At 45.8% G+C, this 20,029-nt stretch overlaps 1 protein-coding gene across 2 annotated transcripts in view; it reads left to right on the forward strand.

Annotated features, from left to right (window-relative positions):
- Nucleotides 1-20,029, forward strand: part of LOC126526952 (uncharacterized) — a 146,704-nt gene that overhangs the window by 85,364 nt on the left and 41,311 nt on the right. For both annotated transcript variants that reach the window (XM_050174662.2, XM_055068457.1), the window contains one exon: nucleotides 15,249-15,328. In XM_050174662.2, coding sequence (XP_050030619.1) covers nucleotides 15,249-15,328 — 80 coding nt within the window. The remainder of the gene's footprint in view (nucleotides 1-15,248; nucleotides 15,329-20,029) is intronic.

Consider the following 20,029-nt stretch of genomic DNA (forward strand, 5'->3'; position numbering starts at 1 on the left):
GGTTAATCAAAGCCACCACCGCCGCCATTTTGATTATCTCGCCGCCTCGAACCGGCATTCTCGCACGCAGATCCGCTGGCAGCCGTAGCCATCACCGCGGCAACATAGGCCTAGCTGCTTCTACGTTCGCTATTAAGGTTCTTGCCATGCGGTGCTGTGTTTTTTATTGAAAGAATTCTGCGTTGTCAGCAATGGCACCGACTCCGCCTTTGTAATCCTCGCAATTGGCTTCGAAGCTCGCTGAGCACAACGCGTTGCGTAATGAGTCTCCGAAAGTTAGCTTTGCCTTATTACAGCATTGTTACGCAGTGAAGGATAATAAGCGTGCGAAGGGGCAATTGTCAAGGGACACAGTATGTATGCCTTAATTATGCATGCGTGCACCCCATCTCCTGTCACAGTACGAGCACCGATATGCCTAATGAGTGTACTGGCAGGCCTTAAGAGGAAGCTTTAGCTCGGGCCCAACTCCGACGCGGCCTATTCAAATACATGTAAAACGCAAAAACGTTTTTATGAGATAACCCCTGGACCGATTTTGATGAAATTTGTTGCATTTTAAAGAGAAAGTTAAATTCTAGTGACTGTTGGAAACGGAATTTCGATTTAGGGTTTGAATTTTCTTAAAACGATTTTCAAATATTTGACCGTTTGAAAAAAATAGAAGCACGAAGTTTACAAATTCATAGCTCTGCATCAAGAACTGATATCGCGGTTCTGTAAACGGCATCCATTAGATCATTCAAAGCGGACAAATTCAATATGTCATTTTACATATTACGTGAATTTGTTACGTTGGTTACAACGGTTTTGCAAAAGTTGTATTTCCCTATGATTAAATTTTTTTTATATTCATGTCTAACATATCAATTTTGTCCGCTTTAGATGTACTATTAGATGCAATTCACAGAATCGTATTATCATATTTAGTTGTTTAGTTACGGAGTTGTAAACTTGATAGTTTCGTTTTTTGAAAATTTTCGATTTTTGCCGATGTTTAATAAAAAATTGACAACCTAACTCGAAAATTCGAAACCAACAGTCACTAGATTTTAAGTTTGTCTTTTAAATGCAACAAACCTCGTCAAATTTGGTGCAGTGGTTGCCGAGAAAAACTAATTCTCCTTTTACATGTATTTAGATAGGAGCACTCGAGCTAAAGCTTCCTCTTAAGAGCTTTTTCGGGCGTGCCTGTGGCAATTTTAGCCCTTAAGGGGGGAGGCTACCCTGGAGACCGAACTTTCTTATTTTTTAATGTTGAATTCCAATGGCAGATCCAGATCAAGTTTTTCTGCTCTGTATGGAGCAATCCTGTTCCAATGGCAGAATGGGAGCGTGAGCTGTGTGTTCCAATGGCAGATTGGGACCAGCCGCTGATCCCGGATTGCTCCGTGGAGCAAAAATATTTGCTCCGCCGAAATCGGCAGATTTGACCGGAAATCCTCGTGACGTATTTCCTTCACCCGCCTCTGCTTCCTGTCACGGTCGCCTGTTTCCGGTCGCGGACACTGGAAACGTGGACGACGCTTCGCGCCGTGCGATTTTGTTCGCGCTCCAAGACAGCTCTGACTCACACAGTACAATTTCCAAGTCGAGTGATGATTCTTCTGACACGCACAGTGAAATGGGGTTGTGGGTTGCGCTTCCAAGCGCTTGTTCCTCTCTCTATTCTAGCGCCCTCTCACATGATTTTCCTGTACTAAGTGCTCCCGCGGGAGCGCATGCGTTCCATTCGCAGATATGGTGCGAGCAGATGAGAGCGATCTCAGTCGGAGCGACGCGCTCCGTTCGTGATCCGGCCGAGCGCTCGCGATCTACCATTGGAATTCAACATAAGATATCCAGATGAAACTTTCAGGGTACGTTTACACCACCGAACTATGAGGAACTGCGAAGTTTCATGAAGATATATTTATTAGTTCCAGAGTTATTGAGGTCTAACTAGGTGATTCATGTATATGCCTGGGGAAGAGCCTGGAGAAATGCCAGGACATCGTAGGAAGCTGAAATTCACTGTGATGATCCCTTGATAGATATCCCAGGGGGCTAAAGAGCCCTTTTTTTTAATTTCCCCTCCAAAAAATTTTAAGACAACCTTGAATTTGATGTAGCCAGTAATGACCACATTCATCAAAAATAATTGCTTATTATAAGTTAACTGCACCAGCTTTCAAATAAAGAAGCCTGTTACCCCCTGGCAAAGTCATTCAGGAACAGAATAAAAAAAACGGCATACAAATCTGAAGAGCGGTTCTTGAGATATCGCCTTCCCCAGCACCACTACTAGCGAAAAAATCAATTCCGAGAAAACAGGCCTTAAAGTTGAACCCATGTGTTATTTTATTAGAAAGCTCCTGCGGAGCTTCTAATTAGCTCTTGCGGCTTCAGGCACACTCAGTGTGTCGGATTTTCGGCTGGCGGCAGCCGAAAGCACAGTTCCGCGGCTGAAAAGCGTCTACGCAGTCGGCATTCGCTGCGGGAGATCGGAAGTTCGGTGCTTGTACAAGACGCATATCGCGCTCCCGTGCACCGAACATCTGCACTGTCTTGGGCTTTGCCGGCATCGCGTGCACCGAAGAACTAGCGAAAAAAAATAAAAAGAAGCTGAGCAAATAATCTAAAAGATAGCGCAAGGCGATGAGCAGCGCTAGCTTGTGTTGAGGCGGACGGAGCAAGGTGCAACAGCGACACGAGCACGGCATCAAAGGGAGCAGCCGCCGCTGCCCACGCAGCAGCCAATGGCAGGCGCGCTTTAGCCCGCGGGATTTGAGCAGCCGCCGCCGCCCGCGCAGCAGCCAATGGCAGGCGCGCTTTAGCCCGCGAGATTTGAACGTGCTGCTCCGGCCAATCAGCGCTCCGCATCACATCGCGGGAAAACGCCAATAGCGCCTCAACCGCGCCGACGATGCCATTTTGCAAGGCGGCAAAATAGAGACAAAGAATCCACGGTCAAAACGACAACAAGATGGCGCGGACAGGCCGCATGGGCCGGGAATGGCGCTCACGCGAAGTTTGACTTCATTTCGGCATTTGCGCGTGTTTTTTGGGCCGCGGTGGCCTCAAAGGTAGCATTATTTTTGGTACTTTACGCTTGAATTATGTGCTGATAATTACGGAACAGGTAGTTTTTGAGACATACAACCCAAAAATATGATTTTTCAAAAATCGACTTCGCGATTTTTCGGTTTTCAAGGGCCGCGTCCCCCCTTAGGGGCAGTTAAAGACATGCATTCATTTTCTTGCGGACTGCCTGATTTTTCGGATGTTTTTTCGGCCCCTAGGGAGTCCGAAAAATTGGACGTTGACTGTACAACTGACCAAGGCGATGCTTCAAATGATCCATGGGGTGAACGCGTGGCAGAAGGAGGATGAGAACAGAAAGGACCGACGCACCGAGGAATTAATGGGAAAGGAAGTGTGCCGCCGCCTCTTTAAAGGAGCTTGAGCTCAAAAAACGAAGTGTTGGCTGACACCGAGATGTAGGTGTCCCTCATTGAAACCAAAACGAACTCTTTAAAGCAGTGAAACCCAACACTGAGATGTTGTGTATGGGCTGAGAGTATGTCAGGTCAGTTGAGGTTGAATTTCCAGCTGCAGAGGGAGAATCTTAGTCGTGACAAAGTTCAGGCCTCGTAACGATAAGCTTGCTATCAGTTGATAGCGACACAATTTAAAATGGGTTTTGCCATTTTTTCCACTATGCCCTCTGTTTTCTTTTTAAATGAAATAGATATTACTCCTTACTATTCAAACTGGATTTAGTCATTTTTTTGTTTCAACATGCTTACTAGAGAGTGACACCACTGAGCAACATGGTGTCAGCCTACCTTCATATAGAACAAAGTTCTGGCTCATTTAGGGAATATTGCAAAGGTGCTCAGGGAAAACCTGGAAAACTCGAAGAATTTGGAAATGTGAACTTGGAATACACCCTGAACTGTACATCAGTAACATGCGCCAACTAGCCCAACAAAAAGTTCTGCTGGAGTACAGTAGAACCCGGCTGCTACGTCGTTTTCATCCGGTCCCGGCATAGCTTCCATAGGATCCAATGTATAAGGAACCCGCTGTTACGTAGTAGCTGTGAAAACGTTCCCGCATGATGCGTCGCAACCCGAACCCGCCTGGGCCAAAATAGGCAACGCGCTCCAGCCGCCATTTTCGCTTTTGACGAGCTTTGACCGGGCTTGGCTGGGCTTGGCTGGGCTTGGCTATGGAACTGGCTGCAAAAAGCCGCACGCAAGTTCGAGAGGCCACCACTGGGTGGCCATTCGTGTAAAATGCTCTCAATATCATCACTGTGATTACGGTCACCGTATGGTTTGTTGGACGCGGTTGGACGGGTCGACTCACGGAGGAAGGAAACTCTGCAGAGGCCCTGACGTCACTCTTTGTGAATAGCTAAAGGAAGCCGGAAGTTGGCGTTGCTCCGCTACTCTCCTCTCTTGTTTACATTTCTCGCGAAACCACGCCGCGCTGTGCACAACCGGGCTGCTCGGACGCGCGCGCTCCGCAGCAATACTAAACAATCGTTAGCACGTTAGCATGATTACGCCAAAGAGGGCAAAGTTTCCTGCGGATATTCCTTCGTCCATTGCCATTGCCGTGTCGCGGGGACGACGAGGAGCACGAGCCGCATGATGCCGGGAAGTTGCCAAATCCTAGCTTTGGAGAAGCCGTCGCGGCTCTGGACCTCCTCCGCAGGTACGTCGCACCTCACAGCGACGCTGACAGCAATGCGGCCTTCCAAGCTATTGAGAAACGCGATTTCTAGTGAGCGAAAGAAAAGGCAAGCCACCATTCTAGACTTTTTAAAGTTCTTAGCGCACTCTGTGGAAATAAATTCTCTATAGTTGAAACTGCACTTTTTTCATTCATTTTCGGAGCTTTCCTCACTGTTGCGTTTTCCCGGCTGTTACGTTTTATTTCCTCGGTCCGGTGAAAAACGTATGAACGGGGTTCCACTGTATTTCAATGTGCTAGTTTTAAATATACATCCAGTTTTCTTGCAGTGTAAATAACTTTTCACAAATTGAAGAAATTCCGCTTTATTGCATAATTTGCTTGGAGCTGAGCCATATACCAAACTATACTTGGCATAATAAATATTGACATACGAAAGTGATGTGGAACTAACAAACAGTGCAGCTAAGCAAGTAATAAGGTGTTCTAACCCAATTTTATATCAAATGAGAACATTGCAAACATCAGTGAGAGAAGTTCATCAAACTGCTAAAAAAAGAAACATTTTCTTAAAAATTTTCTAATAAATGCAACAACGTTATTTCGTAAATTTGCACTCCACAGCTTTGTTGCCCTTTTGGAAAAAAAAACAATGAATTACAAGTAGAAGCAGAGATAATGCACTTCCAATACGGCGTCATCATCAAAATTGTGGTTTTGAGAAAACAAAAAACATTTCACAACTGATATATTGCAAGAAAGGTTTAAAAATGGCACCAAAGGCCATCAGCAGGCACTAGGTATAATTCATGGCAGCTTGGCCATTGCCGGTCGACGACATTGAGTGCACTGCGTGTACGTTCACTTTTATTTATTTATTGAACATACCTTACAGGCCCCTTGACAGGGCATTGAGTAAGCGGGGTAATAAAAAGTACAAAGTAACTTGTCAGTGTACAGCGTACGGCTCAAATTTGCAGTTTAACACAAAGGAGAGGAATCGATAATGTGGTATCATGGCAAATACAAGGTTGGGCGGGAAAAAGGATAACACAAAGAGAAAAAAAAAATATTGGCTGGCATTATACATATGGCAAAACTGCACACAAGAACTAAAAAGTATACCGATTACAATGACAACAGTAACAAGAAAAGAAACTTTGACCAAAGATAGACTGACAAATATGCGGAATCTAGGCGCATGAACAGTTGGCAGGGTTTAAAAGCCGCACAATGGTAGGGCATGATAAAAACGCAGGAACTAATGGCGTGCTTAGTAAAAACATTTATCAATGTAAGAAATGCAGCCGGGCACAAAGTGGGAAACTGAAAAAAAAAAAGAAAGAAAATACACGTGTAGTGGTACAAAAAATGCCGGATGTCTTTGGTCTTAAAGCTGTCAAAATAACAAATAAATAAATACATGGGTGCTATACAGAACATGGCACCGGAAGTAAAACAAAATTGGAAAAACTAGTGGCAAGTTTTTATTGTGAAAAGAAAGAGTGCAGGAGTTGACGGAAATTATCGTGGTCTGGTTCGGATGCGATGTTGTCTGGAAGACCATTCCACAAACGTATCGCGCGAGGAAGAGCAGATGAGTTCAAGGTGTAAGTTGACTCATATAATCGCGTGAAACTTAACTGATTATGCAACCGATGTGATGTGATGGAAGGAGCATCAAGATGAAGTGGGAATGGTCTGTTGCTGTATGCGTACTTGTGAAAAAGGCATAAAAGGGCAATGTCGCGACGAGCACTACGGGGTTCAAGAGAAAGATTGAGCTTAATTTGCGTTATGCTGTTATGGTTGTCATAATTGCGTGAAATGAAACGGGCGGTCCTATTCTGAACCGTTTCAAGCATGTTAATTAAATAATCTTGGTAGGGGGACCAGATAGATGCGGCGAATTCAAGCTGTGGGCGAACGAAGGTCTGATAAGCTAGATGACGAACGTGAGTGAGACAGTTATGTAAATTTCGACGTAAATATCCTAAAGATTTTAAAGCTTTTGCGCATATGGTTGTAATATGGTGAGACCAGGAGAGGTTGGGTGTGAAATGAATACCAAGGTACTTAAAGATGATGCCTACTACAGTTGGTAATTGTTAATGGTGTAGCAGTAGTTGGAAATGTTTTGCTTGCGTGTAAAGGAGATTATTTCGCATTTTTCTGTATTCAGCGACATAAGCCATTTTTTACACCAGTTGTTAATTGCGGTAAAGGTTGTTTTGCAGCGTTAAGTGGTCATCGGCACAGGTTATTGGACGATATATGATGCAATCATCAGCGAAGATTCGTATGGAGGAAGAAATGTTTTCTGGCAAGTCGTTTATGTAGATTAAAAACAGCAGGGGGCCGAGGACGCACCCCTGTGGTACGCCCGAAGTTACGTGAGAAAGGGAGGATTGGAAATTGTTAATAACCGTGAACTGCTGGCCGAGTGAAAGGAAGTGACGGAGCCAAGATAAGGTTAGCGAGTCCACTCGAAGGGCAGATAATTTAGAAATCAGACTGCAATGGGCGACGCGATCAGAGGGTTTTGAGAAATCAAGAAAATTACAGTCAGTCTGGAGGTTATTGTTCATGTTGCAATGTAGTTCTGTACTTAATTCTATTAGCTGGGTTTCACAAGAGAAACCTTTCCTGAATCCGTGTTGGTTGTTAAAAACGAAATTGTTAGATTCTAAGTGTCGGTAAACATGAGAAGCGATTATGTGTTCAAGAAGTTTGCAGCAGATGCAAGTTAAAGAAATTGGACGGTAGCTTTGGGGAGTATGTTTATCACCGGCTTTGAACACAGGCACTATTTTACCGATTTTACGATCGGAGGGAAGTTGACCTGGTCACTAAAGATTGCCTGAAAAGGTCGTATAAAATGTTAGCAGAGATGGAGACAGTGTTCTTAAGAATTTTAGAGTTAATATTGTCAATTCTGGCTGAAATGGATAATTTAAGGTTTTTAATTAGAAGTATTATGCCCTCTCCAGTTATTTCGATCAGATCCATATATGGGAAGTCAAAATCGGATACGTATGGAATGTCAAAATGGTCTTCCCGGGTGAAAACAGATGAAAAGAATGTGCTAAATGTCGAGGTGCAATGACTGTCTGAAAGTGGAACATGATTGTCGTCTAGCAAAGATATCTGTTGCGGATCGTGTTCGGGGGATACAAGTTTCCAAAACTTCTTAGAGTTAGATTTCAGAAGGGAAGGTAAATCACTAGAAAAATATTTCTGTTTAGCAGATTCTACTGTGGAGCACTAAGTTATCATAAAATCTTTGTATGCCTTCCACGCGGAAGGCGTGCTATGTCGTTTAGCTGTGCAGTGTAAACGTTTCTTTTTGTTTCTTAGCTGCTGGAGGGATTTTGTAAACCAGGGGTTTGATTTATCATTTTTGACTGTTATTATTGGCACGTACTGATTTGCTAGCGCACACAATTTGTCTCGGTAAAGTACCCAATTGTCATCTATGGGACGACTGTCGAAGGATGGTAGGAATGTGTCAGTGTAGAAGGTTTCGAGTTCGGCGTTAATTTTGCTGTAGTTGGCTTTACTGTAATCGCGAATTTTTTTGCTGTCTCTGCCGGAGAATGGTGGTGGAATGTTAAGGGAAACTTGAAGGAGTTTGTGATCACTAAAACCGTCCTTGTGTAGTAGGGCACCTACTGTTTCAGGAGCCGTCGTAAGGATTAGGTCGAGGATATTTGAACCGCGAGTGGGTTATTTCACTATTTGAAACAAGTTAAAATCTAAGGTTAGGTAGATAAATTCTGTGGACATGCGGCAGGGGGAAGACAACTGGTTTCAGTCTATTGTAGGAAAATTAAAGTCGTCGAAAATGTAAATGGCATCGGTGTGACATATCTTGATAGCCTCAGTGATGCTGCTGCGCAGTTCGTTCACAAATGAATGGCTACAGTCAGGAGGTCGGTAACAATTGCCGATGAGCAGAGTGGAAAACTTGGTTTTGCAGGCTACCCAGATAATTTCTATGTTAGAGTGTGCATTGATTACGTATGATTGTAGAGTATTTTTTATTGCAAGAAGAACACCTCCGCCTCGCCTATTTGTACGGTCATTTCGGTATGTGTGAAAATTGTTACTATCAAGCAGAATTCCGCTATCGGTGATGTCAGGGTATAGCCACGTTTTGGTAAGGGCAAGTATGTCGCAGTCACTGTTGTCGAGGAAAGAACAGACCAAATCGCGTTTCGGTAGTAGGCTGCGAATATTACAAGATGATATCAATAATGAGCAAATGGCTTGATGTGACTCAGCTTTATTCAGATCTTGCATGGACGTGTTAAACTTTAGCTATCTGCTAGCTAAAACAACTGAGTCAGTGTTAATATTATATATGTAGGTGTTTTTGTTAATATGCAGACAGTTGAGTGATACTTTAAAAGGCTTGTTTCGGGCTTTGGCAAACCCCACCAATTTTCACCTTGCTTGTCGTGTCGCTGGAGAAAAATCTTCGCTGATGGAAAATGTCGTTTCTTTCATTTTTTGTGCCGAAGACAAAATCTGCTGCTTCTCTTTGAAGAAGGTTAGTTTTGCGATAATCCGTCTGTTCTTTCCTTCGAGCCTTCGAGCCTTTCCTTCACTTGCCGAGCCTGTGAACACGCTCGAATTGTGGACTAGTGGTCGTTATTTCTAACCGTTCAGAGCAAAAGCTTATTAATTTTTCCTCAGCCTTGGCCCATTCTTCTTCCACATTATCTTCAATCCCAAAAAAGAGAAGATTTCATCGTCGCTGCCTGTTTTCAGCATCGTCGCAACGAGACGTAATTTCTGCCAACTGATGTGAAACCTTGAGCAGGCCGTCGTCAGTAGGACCTTCGGTGTTTTGCTGCAATGCAATCGTTGCCTCGAGGGCAGCGACTTTAGCGTTAAGTAACTTGATCTGATATTTAGCCGTTTCTTGCTCGTCACTTACTTTTTTCAGATGAGCTAACGTTGTGGTATGATCAGCTACTAGTTTGTCAATGCTTTTTAAGGCCGAAGCAAAGGCGTCAGCTTCCGCTTTACTCATGGGGCCCGGGTTCAATTCAACATCGCCCGACAGCATAAGCAATATGTTTAGGACGTCAGAACACAGGTTGTACGGAATACACAGCAATCGCCTCAATTCATTGTAAAGCTCTGGTGGGCACGACACCGCAATAAGACAGGAATGACTGCACTTGGTACAGGAGGCACCCCTCATATAACTAACCTGTAACAGCAGACGACCTAAGTCACCCATCCCAGATGCGGCGCCGTACCCAAAGCAGGCGGATGAAGGCTGGCGATTATATGCACAACAGCTGAAGCCACGTGTCGATGTCGAAGTTCCGTGTTGTCAGATTGAAGCGCCGATTTCATCCAAGTTTGGCCTCAGAAGGGTTGCAGTAGGCCAGGGAAGAGGCAGGCGATCGGGGTCGGTCAGCTCGCAGGATCCGGGGACCCAGGAGCAATCGGCTCAGGTGACCGCAGCCTGTAACAGCAGATTCAAAAGGATTACACGTTTTCTAGCCCTCAATTCTCAGTAAGCTCCATCCCGACGCAACTTCACCGCAGATCTCCCAAACCACAGTCAGTTTGATAGCGGGAGCGTAATCCTGATCACTACGCAGAACCACCGCAAGTATTACACAAGAAAATGCCCAGAAGATTGTTCACTTCTGCAAGTCCGACGACAACATGCGGAGCAGCGGGCTTCGTGACCGAAGCTGTTGCACTATCAGTGGTTGGGTCTTCAACGAAACGCCGAATGTTTCGCACCGTGGCCATCATAGATGCAATCTTGTGTAGAGTCTTTATTTTATTTTATTTTTTTCATGTGCTCTTATCCACTTCCTCTTCAGTTAGGACAGCCATGTTCAAGTTTTATGTGAGTGTAACCAGCGTGTGGATATGCGTGATCCGGCAAAGCAGTTGAAGCGTCGACATTCGATGGCTGTACGGCTTCAGCGGCGAGCTGCTGGGTATCCTGTGCAGACTGCGATGACGGAATCGCTTTCGGAAGTTTATTAGGTCTCGTACGTTTCCGCCCGTAACAATTCACAGAACGAAACTTTGTTAGACCTCCAGCATATCCAGCTTCGCAATTGCGTGACTAAGACAAAATGGTGGCTGTTTTCGTCGTTTGAGCACTCGTGGTCCTTGGAGCCAATCACGACTTCCCATCTTTGGGCTGATTTTGGGTCCCAAAGACCCAGGTCCCCCCTCAGGGGGCGACACGGGTCTTAAAAACAAAAAAAAAAATCGTGAAGAAATATAGATTTTGAAAGTGTTATTTTTGAAATCTACAACTATTTTTCTACCTATCTGCCAAGTTTCTCGTTTCTAGAACGACTATTTTAGGCAAAATAATTACTGCAATGAGTTCCGGCTGAATTCCAGCCAAAATGAACCCCAAAACGGCCCTTTCTTCCCGTCATGCAGCTGCTGTTTCATGCTGTCTATCGCCGTCATCTCGGTCTCGTTTGAAAGAGCCGCCTTCCTGCTTAGGGGGGACGCGGGGATCGGATCGCAAAAATCTCAAAAAAGAACGCTTTTTGGCAACAATGCGTTTCGGTATCTGCAATGCCTAATCTACATTGTATCAAAATGGTTTGGCTGAAAACACACTAAAAATTCCCGAAAAAAAATTAATTTATCAGTGCATAGGGCGAGAAAACAGCTTTAAATCGCGTAAAATCACTGCAGTTCGCGGAGCCCTAACTAGTCTTTCCCGCCACCGAACGCCGCCATCTTGGTATCGTTCGCAAGCTCGAAGTTTCACCATTTCGTTTCTGAATTCTTCGGTCGTCGTCATCTTGCAACAAACACACGAGCCCTGTTGAGAGGCGGTCACACGGGCCCTGCGGTGAAAGTGGGCCTCCGATTGGTTGCCGTGTTGAAAGGCGTCTCGCCATTGGCTGCTGCCGCAGCAGCGAGCCAGCCGGCAACCACAGCGGACCGCAGTTGTCTGCTTTGAAAACCACGCCAGCGTCTTTCTTCATTTGACACTCGTAGAATTCGAATTTATAAAAGCTCCCAGGTCAGTGATGGATCGTCGCTCGTTCGAAAAAAAAGTTTCAACGAAGCGTGCCTTTGAAAAACGGAAGCGCAAGCCTCCTACAGTGAGAAAACGACGGCGGCCAGTGGGAGAAGCGGAGCACCCGACTGAACACGCGGATAACGTGCCGTGCTATCTTGCACCGTGTGATTCCAGCAGCAAACCCGACAATCACCCTGTGACATTCACACTGATAACCAAGCCACCGGAAGACGTGCCAACTGAGGCTCTCGCACCTGTGCGTACGGCCGCATGAGTCAGCAACCGAGATCGCGTCGTTGGAGGCTATGCGGGCCACCATCGCCGGCAGAAACGGTGTACCGTTTCCGACGCATCGTGCGACAGGGACACGCAGCCTGTGAGTGAGCCCCAAACGTCGACGAGCTACATACAGTATGGTGACCCAAGGCTCTCATGACGAATCGTCGCATGATTCAGACGCGCCTCGAACCGCGGTTTGGCTCAGTAGTGACTGCAGAAGCGCAGGCATGCAGCGTTCGCGACTCCCTTCGCGCAGTGTCCACAATTAAGCGGAAGTTCAGTTTGATGGACCAACAAGGCCAAGAACAAAGTTCGGCCCCTTGTGACTGTGAGTTCATTATTATGCAGGTTTCCGCCATGAACTCTTTGATAACTCTGTGCCCAAGATGCTAACAACGTTCTGTGGGTGTACACTGTGATACTAGGCTCGGTCTGGCAATGAAAATGGTGGTCATGCACTCCTCCAGAGGGCTCAAGAAAAGGATAAAGAACGCCTGAAGAAGGCATACAAAGCCCACCAAACAAAGAGGCAGAGGTGTAAGAAGATGCCTGACAGCAATTATTCAAAATATTGCAGCCCTGGTGCTTTTTAACAAATTTGCAGTGCTTTTAAAACTTTGCAGCCAGTTTTCTCAATTGCACTTTTTTTGTCAATCACCTTGCTCGTGGAAAGCGTAGCACAACAATGGCTGGACCGATTTTGGTCCAGTTTGTTTTGCTACGATCCACAAGCTGTGCTGTACTTAAAGGCAGTCTTGAAATGTTTCTTTATCTTTCCATTATTTATTTATTTCACAATAACTACATGGCTCCATGCAGTGAAACACAGTCATGTGCATGTTATGTTGAGCAAAAAATTATCAGCGCACTAAAAAAAATGAACACAAATTTTTTTTGGACTGCCATATTTATGTTACCTTCACATCAAGCACACTTCCAGGGTAGTTGGAATAGCCACATCATAAACTTACAAAGGGCCAAGATAAGAAAGCGAGAATGTCACGACCTGCACTGCAGCACAAAGAATGTGACAAAAAAAAAACGGAGTCGGAATATGTTAAACAGTAACAAAGAAATCAGCTCCAGAAACTGAGCAGAAAGGCAAAAAACAGTTCTGAGAAAACGGCTGTCAAAGTTTCACCTTCTCTTCAGTTCTCTAAAAGGCACCAAATTTGTAGTCTTTGGGATGTTTTGTGATGTGGGGCTTCTTGTACATGAGGCCTCTGGTCTGAGGTGCTTCCCCCCACCCTTTTTCTTTCTTTCTATAGGGCATTCTTTGCTGCTGCTGCTCTACAAAGAGCATGGTGCCTAGGTTTCAAACCAAGTGACGTGCAGAACTCTGTGTGGGCAGAAATATAGTTCCAGTGTACATTCAGACAGCCTGTACCCGCAGGTTGCCCGATTGATAGCAATATCCAGTACAAGCAGTGAGGCTTTTTTTTTTTTTTTTGTATGTGTGTGTGTGTGTGTGTGTGTGTGTGTGTGTGGGTGTGTGTGTGTGTGTGTGGTAGAATTGACCATGTTACTGAATGAAGGCTCTGAGTGTCAGCAGCCTCCCAAGTCATCTTTACTTGACAATGGCTGTAGAACTTAGGATCAGAGAGCCAGTGATAGATATGCAGCTGCTAGGTGCTTTCCAGAATTTTACTTTTGTATGATGCCTCGATCACTTCTGCAGCCAGGTGTCTGTGCCAGCCCAAGGGGCCTAGTGAACATAGCTCATGATGGGGTTCTCTTTATGAAGGGGCAGTATGATAGATATTGTTACAAGCTATCCTGACAATATGATAATAAAGTGAACGTGCAATAAGCTTGGTTGCGGGTCCGAGGTGCCGATGTGTGATATGCCTAGCCGCAGATACAAGTAGCTGACGCGCGATGTGCTTAGTCGCGCAGTTCGAGGTGCCGACGCGCGAAGTACCTAATCGCACAGTCTGAGGTGCCGACGCGCAAAATGCCTAGTTGCGGGCTCGAGGAGTCAACCCTCGATGCGCTTATTCGCACAGTCGGAGGTGCCGACGCGCGAAAGCCTAGTTGCAGGCTCGATGAGTCGACCCTCAATGTGCTTATTCGCGCAGTCCAAGGTGCCGACGCGCGAAATGCCTAGTCGCGGGCTCGAGGAGTCTACACTCGACGCGCTTATTCACGCAGTCGGAGGCGCCGATGCACGAAATGCTTAGGTTAGGGTCCGAGAAATCCGTGCGCGATGTGCATGATCGCCGAGTCGGAGACTCCCTATGCGCGAAATGTTTAGCCGCGTGTCCGAGTATTGCATGCGTGATATGTTTAGTCAAGAATTCCGAAACACCGAGGGCTGAAAGGCTTAGCCGCATGTCCGAGGATTCCGCACGTGGATCTTGGTCGCGAAGTTCGCGTCGCCGATGCTCGGAATGCTTAGCCGCGAGTCTGAAACGTCCACAACCATAGGGATCTGCCCACGCTACCGCTATGTGTGCGTAGCGCCTGTTTTGACACGTCAAGATTATGGTGAGTGGAGACGTCCAGACTCGCGAGGTGCAAAGAGCCGAGCAGACGATGCGAGCGCCAGACCAACGGCGAACCACGCGGGAGTCACGTGGCGGCCGCAGCCAATCGCAGACTCCGGCACGACCCTCAATCATTTGCTTTTTGTGCGCTTCTTTCTGTATGGAGGAGATCGCTGAAGGGGCATATTTGAAGACGGAGAAATGCGCTTTCCAACGAGAGCAAGATGGCGGCACTCGGTCGCGCCGTTCCGGAGATATCGCGGCTTGAAAAACGCTGTTCTTTCTTGATTTCCGCGAGATTTTTCGCCACCTTGGCTGATAAGACGAATTTTTTAGAGCACTTCTAAGTGGTTTACAGTGATGATATTTGGGTATCAGATAGAAAAAGGGTTATAAAAACTGAAAATGTGATTTTAAAAAAAAATAGATTTTTTGGCAATTTTTGGCGATGCGAAAGCCGCGTCCCCCCTTAAGGTGGTAACCACAGGGAACACATTTTGGTTGGCAATAAACTGCAATCATAATACAATTTGGTGTCTTCAATAACATGCTGAAGTTCTTTAGAAGTATGCTTCATGTGATTGCCATTTCTTAGATTATTATAAATGTTTTGGGAGTACATTCTTCATAAAAAAGTGCAACAAGTTTTCCATGTCTTGCGTGTAGACGATAGCCACCGGGCATGTGCATATGTAATGTGTGAAGAAAAAGTGAGGGACCTGCGGCACCGATCTAATTAGTGGGTGTATCATTGCTTCACTGTATTGCAGGAAAGTCTACGACACCTGCTTCCACTGGCAAGGGCCAGACCAAGAAACGAAAGACTGGGACTCCCAAGGCAGAAAAGAAGGTGTGCTCCTCAACCCCGTTCTCTGTATTTTGTGCTGCTCAGTCTTTGAAGGACCATATTCTACATGGTTTTTGGGTAACAAACGCAAAGGTTCACAGTGAGGTAACACTTCACCATGCAAGACTGAAAATGGAAGCTTTATATACAAACCATCCTGACCCTTAGGATTAAGTGTTGTGGCTTTTGTGTGGCTTGTGTATGCTTTTCTTATCAGGTTAACACTTTCCTGTCCGTGGGAAAATAAGCACTTTTCGGGTGGTCTAGTAAACATTTCTTTTGCTGCTACACCAAATGTTTGATATTAAAATGTTTAGTATCAATTTGTAGAAGAGGGAATGCGCTTTTTAATGATATTGTTTGAAAGCAAACATTTATTACCAATTGAAAAAAAAATCACTTAATAAAAAATTTGTAACAAAAACGAGAAAACTCCGCGAGAACGTCGATGCTGCTTTGCACCAAGACAACATAAAGAAAATTCAAAATATACATTTTGAAGGGACAGGCCATATACAACATTCCTGCAAATATAAATTTTCTATCTGTACAAGTTATTTTTTTACAAAGGAAAATGTTATCCCTAGTGGCTGTCGTGCCACCGCACAAAGCAGTTGCGTGATGTGGTGAAGCACAAGTTTGTGGAGCACGTCTCGCAGAAAACGTTCGTTTTTTGTTCCACTTTCCGTTCTTGATAGCACAATTATCAGTTCCTGTATCTTTGTAGCTTCTGGGGCTTGTGCTGTTGATCCTTAGGGGCGCATGTAGCGGGAACAGCAGGAGGAGCCTTGGGGTCTGGATGTTGTTGCTCATCAAGTCCTATGAGCTGCTCCACCAGCTCTAGCCTGAACGCGAACTGATCAAAGCGCGAACCTCTTGACAATTCAGGCACTTTGGGATGCTGCCGACGGTTCTCATCAAATAGAATAAAGCTGTTGACAACAGCAATATCTATACTGTGGAAAAACAGCGTTTTCCACCAGCGCACGCACTTCATCAGAACATTGTATGTCCCAATCAGCTGGTCCGATTTATCGACGCCGAGCATGCCCACAATGTACTTGTCAATCAGCATTGGCTTTTTCACCGATACTTCTTCCCACTTATTGTTCGTTTTCCTTCTGCGCTTTGCAAGTGCGAATTTGTTGGTTGTGGGGGCTGTCGACATGTGAACAACACGCTTGTCCTTCCATTGTAAATATAGAACGTCCTGGTCCCGTAGCCAGCGAACATCTCCTCTCTTTGCTTTTTTTTCCCATTGGGTGTCCTTGAGCTCGGCTGGAAAGCCCCGATGATCCTTGCGCGTTGTGCCACAAGCAAGCGTCTTGCGCTCCAACAAGTGTACAAACAAGGATGTCGAAGTGTAAAAGTTGTCTAAATAAATGATGTAGCCTTGATCTAGGTAGTCCTCTGCCAGTCGCGTCACAACATCGAATGCCAGCCCACGTGCGCTTGGTGCTTCACGCTTTCCTGTGTATACACTGAACTGAACAGTGTAACCATATTTGGAGTCCGCCAAAACCCAGAATTTATATCCCCATTTAATAACTTTGTCCCGCATGTACTGTCTAATTCCGGATCTGCCTTTGGACTTTACCATCCTCTCGTCAACGGAGAGGCTCCGATCAGGTTGGAAAAATTGGGCGGATGAGGCGTTGATGTGCTTCCGCAGCGAAGCTACGCGATGCAGCTTGCCATGGGATGCGGCAGTTGTCTTCTCAGGGTCGGACACACTCAGGAATGTAAGCAACTCTTTGAATCGATTTCTTGGCATTACCGAAGGTGGAAGAAGACCAGAAAATAATTTCCACGTGTTCCAGTAGAGGTGCAAGCGCGGCACTTGTACAATACCCATGTAAATGAGCAGTCCGATAAACTTCATCTCATCGGGAGTCACTTCTTTCCAAGATCCGTCTCTCTCACTGTATGATTGCTTCTCCAAAATATGCATCCACGCATATTTATTTGTCATGTTGCATATCTCGGTGATTATTTCCGCCGTGAAGAACAGCGCGAAGAAGTCGACGGCTCTTGTGAAGTGTCGCGCGGAACTACGGAGCGCAGTGCCGAGGTCAACTCCTGGCCATCTTCTCGCGCAAAACTCCACTCTTTGTGCCGCCGCTGACAAGTGGTCTTGTCCAGACGACGTTGACACCCTGCAGATAAGAGCCGTAGCCTTTAGAACACGCCGCATGTCTTTAGATCCGATCGCGGCCGCGATAAAATGGCTCGGAGTGGAAAACCAAACTTACCGGCGGATACCTGTCGACGTTCCGGGGCTACTTGACGCACTTTCACCGTCCGTGCTGAAGTCTGATGAGTCAAAATCATCTCCCGAGTCTCCGCTGCTACCACCATCACAAAATTCTGATGCAGACTCATCGGAATCCGTCGAAACTCGCCGTTTCCGAGGAGCAGCTGCGCGCGACGTCGACGCCATATCCGAAACTATGCGCGCTCGTCAAGCGTGATTAAAAGGCGTTTTAAAAATCCCTCCCGCGGCTAAAAAAGGAAACACAAAAGCGAAACTTGAAAAATAGTTGTCCTTTTATGCGCTGGATGGCGCTAGCTGTCCATAAGTGCTCCGAGCGGGAGAAAATCGACGTTGAAACCATCGACAACATACTGTCGATGGGCATAGGCGCGGACAGGAAAGTGTTAAACAGCAAGTGCACCCTTTGAGCGGTTGGTTTTTAATTCATTGGCATTCTTATGGCACTTCATGCACTTTCAGGAGGCTATCTATCTGTTTGTATCTAACCATGCTCCCGCCTACCTAGCGCTTCGATTTACATGACACTGACACTACAACTGGCACTGGAAGAACCACCTTTATTGCGTTGCACGCTATTGGATACTGTGCGGGTGTGACCAGAGTGGCCAGACCACACTGCATACCACGCCACGTATCGATACATCTTCCCTTCCGTAAGGAACGTAGAGTAGATAAAATAAGGTAAGTTGATGTCCAAACACACACACACATGATATGACTTCTCATGATATGATTAATAAAAATTGGGCCCCTCAGTAAACCCCCTTTCTTTTCGTTTTTACAGACTCGCACATGAAAGTGCAAGGTAGTTGTTGATAGTCTTCAGAGTACGTAGGCCTGGTTGGGGCACGTCTCATGCGTGTAGACCTTCGTAGATGTGCCTGACGATGTTGGTAATCAGATGTATGTTGTCCAGACTGATTTTCGGCGTCTCTTGGCTCATCTGATCCGGTCTGTTTCATCGGCTCATGTGAGACACTCCAATCAAGTGAGTTGTCTGTTGACACCGGCTGCTGTGTTGCGGTTGGCCTGCCATCATTAAGAGTATCTGGGACTTTACTCCGGTCTTCATACTCCACGCTTACATCTCTTGGCCCGAATTCTTGTATTTCGGATGTCCTGCCTGTTAAGCAGCAGGGTGTGGCCGTCTTCTGTTCTAAGCAGATAGGATCTGCTTAGAATACAGTGGAGCTACTTGATCTTGAACTGTTGCCTTGATTATCCATCCAGAGTCATCCTGAATACGTGCCCTGTCCCCCCTTGAGAGGACAGGAAGTGATGTGGCTTGCCTAAGTTTTTGTATGTGCTTCTTGACCTCCACTGCAGGCTAAACCCCGAAATTAGGGAAATGGCAGCTGCGCAGTTGTCGCCCCATTAGTAGTTCAGCTGGGCGATGGCTCAGAAGGCTGATCCAGAACGGCTCTCGAGCGTCTCTGGTCTTCTTTAGCAGACGCTTGACGATCTGCACCCCTTTTTCGGCAAGGCTATTGGCATGGGGAGACCTCGGACTGGAGACTACATGCTTGAAATCGTACGTACAGGCAAAATCGTGAAACGCACTCAAACTGAATTGTGGACCTCCGTCGCTCTAAACTTCTAGCGGAATGCCATGCCGAGCAGAAACCAATACAAGGTTCTTGATCACACTTTCACTTGAGGTGTGCGTTAGATGTTCCACCTCTGGGTAATTTGAGTACGCATCATAGACAATTAATTAAGCAGTCCCTACATGGTCATAGATATCGATTGTGCAGGGCTCTTGATGACTGGCTCTTCTGGTTGACAATAAGCCAAACAGCAAGCGCTGCACTTTGAGGTCACTTCCTCTATATGCTTCTGCATTCCGAGCCAGAACATCAGTAGCCGTGCCCTCGCCTTCATATTATTTATGCCCAGATGCCACTCATGAAGGCGATTCAGCATCTGTCTACACATTTTGGGGGGGATAACCACTTTGCAGCCTTTCATGAATATGTCATCCACATACCGTATTTACTTGCATAATAGGCGCACTTTTGTTTTTCCAGAAAGTCCGGCTTAAAGTCCTAGGTGTGCCTATACGCGGGGTAAAATTTACGAAATTTTTTCAAGTCGCATTCTTGCGCTTTAAATTTGAACATATGTCAGGAATATGGCTACTCCCACATAATTTACCAATAAATCCAGTATAAAAGGAAAAATAAAAGCTACCTACTTACCTTTAAATGAACAGGCGAGAGAGTTGACTGCACACACATATCAAATTTATTAAGACATGTCGTGCTCCTCTCCTTCCCCTATTCAGAGTCCGAGTCGGAGAGCACATACTCATCGCCTTGGTGGAGACTCGTCGTCTTTGTCTGAGCTCCACAACATGTCTTCGCTCGCATCCAGTGCGTTGGAGATCCCCGTCTTCTTGAAACTTTTCCTGATGACATCATCAGAGATCT

The sequence above is a fragment of the Dermacentor andersoni genome, chromosome 9 (genome assembly GCF_023375885.2).
Source record: "Dermacentor andersoni chromosome 9, qqDerAnde1_hic_scaffold, whole genome shotgun sequence".
NCBI classification, from domain to species: Eukaryota; Metazoa; Arthropoda; class Arachnida; order Ixodida; family Ixodidae; genus Dermacentor; species Dermacentor andersoni.